Source organism: Glossina fuscipes, unplaced genomic scaffold (genome assembly GCF_014805625.2).
Source record: "Glossina fuscipes isolate IAEA_lab_2018 unplaced genomic scaffold, Yale_Gfus_2 27, whole genome shotgun sequence".
In the NCBI taxonomy this organism is placed as follows: domain Eukaryota; kingdom Metazoa; phylum Arthropoda; class Insecta; order Diptera; family Glossinidae; genus Glossina; species Glossina fuscipes.
Window position 1 is genome coordinate 2,826,299 of NW_023998422.1, and position 7,670 is coordinate 2,833,968.

Consider the following 7,670-nt stretch of genomic DNA (forward strand, 5'->3'; position numbering starts at 1 on the left):
CCCTAAGGGGCGTAGTTTAGGTTTTACCAACTGCTGTTTGAGTTCACCAGCTCGGACTTCTTCTAATTTTGCTAGTGATCTCGTCTCGACTCAAAAAGCTCCTTTTGACGCTACTATTACGTAATATTACTTTCTCTTTACATGTTATCCCCAATGCTAAGTTCGAACCGTTGGACTGTGAATTTAAAATGGCGTAAGCTTTGTTTGTAAATTTAAAACAACTTATTACCCAACAACTGTTGACAGAGTTAAGGTAACTTAATTTCAACAATGCTTCCCCTTTCGAAAGCTTTAATTTTGATATTTTGGCAAGAGAATGTTTTTGATCGTTGGTTTAGCGCTTATCTCTTTAATTAGAGTTGAGTTTCCTAACACTAAGAGATCGAAAATTTTGTGTGCGTTTCTTTTTGGGCTACTCTTTTTCCATGGTTGTTTTTCTTTAGTTCTTGCGCCTTTTTTTTTTTTATTTATATTGCTCTCTTTTTCTCTCTCCGATGACGTGTTGCGGTTCGGATAATGGGACAATTTACCTTTAGGTGTGACGTGAGATCACTCTATATCTATCTATATGTATCTATAATCGAACCAGTTATTCAATGGCTTCTATTCTGAAACTATTTGTGATTGAAGAAAAAGATCAAAGGACGAGATCTGCCGAAAAAAGTTTAATTTTTTTGGATCAAGGCTAGGGTTACGGTTGTAGCGCACTTCTTTTGAGTTGAGAGCGATTATGTGTACTCGTGAACGAGTTTGGACCCGTTTAACCACCCACTCAGTTTTTTAAAAAGGTTAGCGGTTTTTTTATATCATTTGTCTTGCAGAATACCTTTTTTCCTAGTAAGTTATATGTTGAAAAAAAACAATAACAAAAAAAAATTATTTATAAGATGTGTTTTGCTTTAACTGTAAAATTTCGACCAAAATAATGTTAATAGTAGGAACTGGTATCGCAACTAGGGAATTTAATTTCTTTTCATTGGTATGTTGTCCAAAAAAGCGTTAATAAAACATGGAGAAACAGTATTGGAAAAAAGGTGTTCTGTGAATTTAATGGCTTCCATTTTACTTTACGATTGTTATAGGGAATATTCAGAGTTAAAATTGCTATCGCGGATATTCTGAGCTGAAATCGTCATTGGGGTTAAACAGTGTTGTAAGTAAAACATGTTTGCTTTTCTTTTTGTTTTGATGTTTTTAATTTTCTTATTATGTTCTCTTCTTTTATTTAATTGTTGTTCCTAATGTTTATTTGTACTTTTTTTACTTATACTTTTGAAATTTATTTACTTATTTACTTATTCTTTTCTTATTTATCTTTTATTTTTCCATTGAAATTGTGTTGAGTTTTAGCTTCAAATTTTTCATATAAACGGTTCATAGAAAATCTATCGAATTGTTTAAGTTCAGGTTGGTTAATAGCTAATAAGTAATAAATAAATAAATAACAAAAAATGCGAAACAATTTGAAAACACTTAAGAATTTTGTAATAATGATAGCTTTTGAAGCTTTTTGCTTTATCTTATATTTGACTTAATGATTATACAGCCATGGACACGTAAGTAGCATGTACTATATCGGACTATGCGCACTAAAAAGAAAGGATCACGTCACAACATATGTTCTTCGATTCCTGTGTGTCATCTCCAAAAACATGCTCCAGCAGATACATCAAGATCAGCTGCATCAAATTACTCACACAAGACAGCCTCGATACTTGCATGGAAAATTGAGCCAGTAAGAGGGGCATGAAACTTAAACAAATGAGGTCCTGTTGCCATGCAGGCTATGGAACGCTATGCTATCGAATTTGCAAACGATAACCAGTGCTGGTGGTCTTTTACAGGGTATTACAATGTAATCAGTCGCTGAACCAATTGGCATTCTGTTGTTTTTCGTGCTATCACTCTTTAGTCAACATTTTCTGCATTTTTGAATGCGTGGTCACTAACCTGCATGGCATTTGTATTTGTATTTAAAATAATATATAGCAATAATATATATAACAAATCTTTCGATTTTTCTTATTTATAACTATTTTGAGTGAACATAGAAGAACAACTCATTTAAAGCAATTAGAAGAGTTAGAGTAGGCCACGGCTCGTTACCAATTCGGGGAGATTTCCGTTCGTGGGGCAACGTACCCAACAAGGGCGACCCGCAGGTTGAACACAATAACATGGACAGACGGACAGACAGGCTTAGATTGCTTCAGAACGTATTCTAATAATAAAGACTCGCGCAAAGTCAACATAACCTGCATCTCAAGTTGTGTAGGATATAAAAATATTGAAATATTCGATACTTAGAAAATAAAGACTGACCAAGAAAATATATTGGTTATGTAGTGAAAAATTTTTTGTTAAAATTTTGATTTAAATAGCGCTATTTATATGTACATGACTATACGCATACATCGTTCGTTTCGTTTATATGACCAATCACTCAGGGGACATATTTAACTGCATTAATATGCTACATACAGTCGTTTTACTTTACTTAATCCCTAAATTGTTATGAGAGAATAGTTCTGCAGATAGCAGGCACTGCATAACCACATATACAATTAGTAAAATCTATGCAAAGTAAAAATTTTCTGAAAAGGTATTACAGTGCTAGTACATGTATACTACAACGACACTCTCACACATTCAATTAGCAAAATTGATACTTGCACTAATTGGCCGTTTTAAGAGCTCCAAATACCCTGTTATTTAACATGAAATTAATTTTCATTTTACGAGCGCGTATATGGCCTCAATTAGTGATAATGCCGTTTGCCAAATAACACTTAAGGATATTTAAGTGGCAAATTTGTTTCAAGCCTCAATAGAGATAGACGTGCCAACCATTTATAGAGACATTCAATATTTGATTGCTATCGTATATACATATATATATATATATATATACATGAACACTTGATTCGTTACATTTCCGTTTCCGTTTACTTAAGCATTTTATGCGGTTTGTTATCTTGGCTTTGTTGCTCTTATTCTTTAAATTTTCATTTCCTTCTTTTGGTTACGTAAAAGTAAAAACGAAAATAGGAAAAAAAAACAAATGTCATCGCATTCCTTAAAATTGGAAGACAATCCAATGCTGGAGATAAATGTAAAAGTGTGGAAATATTTGTCGGTTATATTTCCGGATCGTGAACATGCTTGGCGTGTATACGTGTTTGTGTTGCCGGTCTGTGTAATGAATATCATGCAGTTTGTGTATTTGCTTCGGATGTGGGGCGATTTGGCTCCGTTTATACTCAATACATTTTTTGCAGCAGCAATATTTGATGCTTTGTTGCGTACGTGCCTCGTTATTATCAATCGCGATAAGTTCGAGGCATTCCTTTTAGAATTGACGGAAATGTATCGTGATATAGAAATAAGTGTAAGCGGTACACATGACTAAATGCAACGATAGACCGACCGTTGCCTTTGTCAATATCTAAGTTTTCCTTCTCTTTTTTCATTGTTTTTTTTGTGCTGCCATGCATTTTAAAGGAAAGCAAAGATGATACTTACGGCAGAGACTTGTTAAGAGCAGCCACCACCACTGTACGCAAAATATCAATTTTCAATTTAACCGCTTCATTTTTCGATATAATTGGTGCATTGATCTATCCGTTACTGTGCGAGGGTAGAGGTAAGTTTACTTTTCTTTAGTTTGTTTGCTGGTTGTTGTTGTTTTTTCTTTGTAAAGCTTTGTTCGGTTTTCCCTTCTTTTTTTTTTTTTTTTTAATTCATTCAGTTCATCCCTTTGGCGTGGCGATACCTGGTGTGGATATGACCGCTTCCCCAATCTATGAAATTTTTTACATTTTCCAATTTCCGACTCCTATCATTTTGACAACGATGTATATGCCGTTTGTTAGTCTGTTTGCATCGTTCGCAATATTTGCTAAAACAGCTCTAAAGGTTTTACAGCATCGAATGAATAGCATGTTTTTGTATAATTATCAAACGGAAGAGCATCAGTTCGCAGCTTTAACCGCATGCATAACCTATTATTCGCGTATAGCAAGGTAAGTTTATCAATTAGGGCGAAATTGGTTTTAGAGCTCTTTTTTCATAGGCTTCAGGATGTTTATTTAATTTATACGTTTATCTCACAATACAAGGAAGAAAGGAAAAAGTTCGTGGCGTTTTTTTTTTGCCTTATTCATGAAGGCATTATTCTTCTCCTTTAAATTATATATTATCGGGTCACCGCCTAGACAAATGGTTAGGAAGCAAGACAATCATATCCGCACATTCGGGACACGGATTCAATTCCTAGTACGGTAAGCCATACTTTAATTAGGATTAGTGTATGGCAGTAGTTTCAGTACCCGAAATAGCATAACACTTATCCTGCGAACAATATGGTTCTGATCGAAGTGACATTGCAAAATGTAGGGTTTCTCTTTTAAATAACGGCTTATTGTGAAACCGAAATTACTTTCGATGGAATTGTATGATTTTTTTGCGTACTGCGTACGTACTGTTTGGAGAGGCGTAGTGCCACCAAAATCACGTTACAGTTCTTCTCGTACAAGAAGAAACGCCACTAACTTTTTCCTTGGCCTAGTATTTAATATTTTTTATTTTTATTTCATCATATTTGTTAAACGCTTTGCTTAGTTATGCATAATATTAATAAATGGCTACATTAGGGAGAAAAACATGTAGAAAATTCTGCAATTTATAAACGTGCTTGCAGAGGCAAAATTAAAATTTCATTTAGATGTTAATAATGTCTGTCTGTCTGTGCTTTATTTATATGGGAATGGCCATATTCCACACATAATATCAATGTATTTATATAGGCTACGGAATATATGATTCTTTAGTTTGGAAAATGGTGTAAATCTTTTTTTTTTGTTCGTATTGATGCATCTAGGAATCAACCTTTGATTCAATTTGAAGTTGTGCTGTAAAACATCTTAGTTTCTTAAACTTGCTCTAGCCAATCAAAGTTAGAATTGGCCGAGCTTTAATTACGCCCACGATGCAAGCCACCTTACTTACAACTATGGCAATCAGAAATTTAAATAAAACAACAACCTCCGGCTAACCCTGTAATTAGATTTACCGATATTTGAGTTTACGTGGTATGCTTCTTAAGTGTAGTTCATTCTTCAATTACACTAAGGGCCGCGTTTTCCTAAGCTTTTATAACAGACCTTCAAAGAGGAGCATTTAAAGGTCTACCTTCAAGTGTTCTCCTTCTTGCACGTGTGTCTTGTCTGCAACAACCAGTAATTCATTGCTTGAGCAAAAATTCAGTTGAACTAAGCGTGGACAGAGAGTTTCTAACTCATTATAGAGTGCCTTAAGACTTTTTTGACTTTTCTTTTTTCTTACAAACTTAAGCTGACAACTTTGCTGCCAATACCAGTGGAATTCTTTAGACAATTAGTGCTAGGAACGAAAGCATTCTTGTTATTTTTGTTCCTTCTTCCCTTCGCTTCCTATCTTATATTAAGTTTAAAATAACATTATTGTAAAACTATACTTTATTTAGTCCCGTCAAATTGTTGTGCATTTAGTGAATAGACATTGTCTGCCTTATTTTGACAAGTCTCTAAAGCTTTAAATTTCAAAACTTATAAAATAAATTACGTGGAATGAAGAAATTTAGGGGTAAAATTCTCAACTCTGCAAGCATTTTAAATTTCGTTATAAATTAATAATCAATAGAATAATTAAACAATAGGAATCAGTTATTTACATAAAAAACTTATTTATTAATAACACGTGAAAATGCTGTAAAGAGCTGCGCCCTCAAATCACTCTGCGACTTATAGGTTGGATGATCGGTTGCACATATATTAAGAAAAAAAAGTTACTCCTTTCGACTATTTCCTGCGCTATAAACGGAATACCCGTACGACCTTTTCTCCTGCAACTCCTCGTTTATTATGAATACTTAAACAGTAAAAGGCAAAACATTCTTGAACACTTAATTTTATATCCATAATTACTTAACGATATTGTTCTAATACGGAAGAAAGTAAATAAATTGAATTGGAATAATGTTGTTCAGTACATCCAGCAAGACCTGGAATCAAGTTTAAATGACTGAGAAGACCATAGTAGGCCACAGACAGCCGTTAAATACCCCACCCCAGTCTACAATTATTCATAGAATAATTTTTCAAAATAAAGCGTTGCGGAGGAAGAGATCGAAAAAGCCATCACTCGGTCCGAACCATTTGCAAATACCAATATCTCTTGGGCTAAAACAGGTTGGTGTACCGAATTTCATCAAAATGCCTCGAAAAATCGCGACTTGTACATTGAACACCAGAAATAATATGGACAGACAGACGATCAGAATCGATTCAGAAAGTTATTCGGAATTCTCCAGTATAATGAACGGTGGCTTCATCCGCACAAGGTTAATATACTCTTGTGGTGTAGGTTATAAAGAAAGCACACGTGTGCTCTAAACCGAATGTAACTAAGCCAATCCAATTGCACTATTTTTTAAGACTAAGTCTTCTTCCTCTTCTTTTCAATTTATTCAATTTTGATGTTTGGTTTTTTTTCTTTTTGCAGATACGTGAAGAATTTCAACATTTTGGTTACATACATTGTTTGCGTAGAGTTTCTTTTATTCGGGGCGATTATATGTTCGTTGCTATTTTGCATGAATATTGCAAGTTTTCTTGTTGTTATTGTTGTTTTACAAATTCTTTAATTTTCACTAAATTATTTTTTCAGATTGATTCATCCACACAAATTATTTCGATTGTGATGTACATTTTGACAATGTTGTACGTTCTGTTTACCTACTATTGGCATGCGAACGAAGTGATTATGGAGGTAGGTTATCGTTTAAGGTTTAGTCTTAATCGGAAGTGAGCATCAACTTTCTATTGTTGCAGAGTGTCCAAGTGTCTGAGACAGCTTATGCGTTACCCTGGTATAATTGTAGTAAACGTTTTCGTAAAACAATTTTATTATTTATCATGCAATCACAACAACCTTTGCAGGTAGTGCTACTTTATAATAACAATGACTAACTGTTGAATATTTATTTACATTTGTTTTAATTTCTAGATAATGGTGGGTAACGTTTATCCCATGACTTTGACTACATTTCAATCATTGCTTAATACATCCTACACTTATTTCACTATGCTACGCGGACTTTATGGTTAAATGCATTAAACTCGTAGCTCTAAGGTGGAAAGTTTTTAATCATACGTTTCTTCGCCTGCACTTGATGCTTTTCTTTTAATTTTATGCTACGATTTACTACGAAAGCTGTTTATGAAGAGAAAGAACATTTAGAATGTTTTGAAGCAAGTAACAAAAACTATGTCGCGTCACGCCCCACCGATAAATACTCTACACCATCCTACAGTTTTTAAAATAAGGCATTATATGGAAAGTGGTCAGAAAAGTGGTTCGATCCGAATCAATTTTTTTACGGTTCGTCCTTGAACGAAGTTACATCGGTGTACCAAATTTCATCAAAATATCTCAAAAGGTACGGCGAGTTAGGTTGCACACAAGCAAAGAAGATAAGCAGACGGATCGACAGACAAGCTTAAACCAATGCAAAAAGTGATTCTGAATCGATTGGCATAAGAAAAGATGTGTCTAGTTCAAGTCCTTCTGGAAGTTACGTACATCCTCATAAGTTTAGCATACCTTTGTGGGGTATGAAAATGTAAAAAACA

At 34.1% G+C, this 7,670-nt stretch overlaps 1 protein-coding gene across 1 annotated transcript; it reads left to right on the forward strand.

Annotated features, from left to right (window-relative positions):
• Nucleotides 1-925: 925 nt before the first annotated feature.
• Nucleotides 926-7,302, forward strand: LOC119635796 (odorant receptor 43a). Its single transcript, XM_038030801.1, has 9 exons — nt 926-979; nt 1,124-1,157; nt 3,090-3,388; nt 3,502-3,643; nt 3,749-4,022; nt 6,541-6,640; nt 6,706-6,807; nt 6,870-6,977; nt 7,045-7,302. The coding sequence occupies exons 1-9, from the start codon at nt 926-928 to the stop codon at nt 7,144-7,146; spliced, it is 1,215 nt and encodes a 404-aa protein (XP_037886729.1). The 3' UTR covers nt 7,147-7,302.
• The last annotated feature ends 368 nt before the right edge of the window (nt 7,303-7,670 follow it).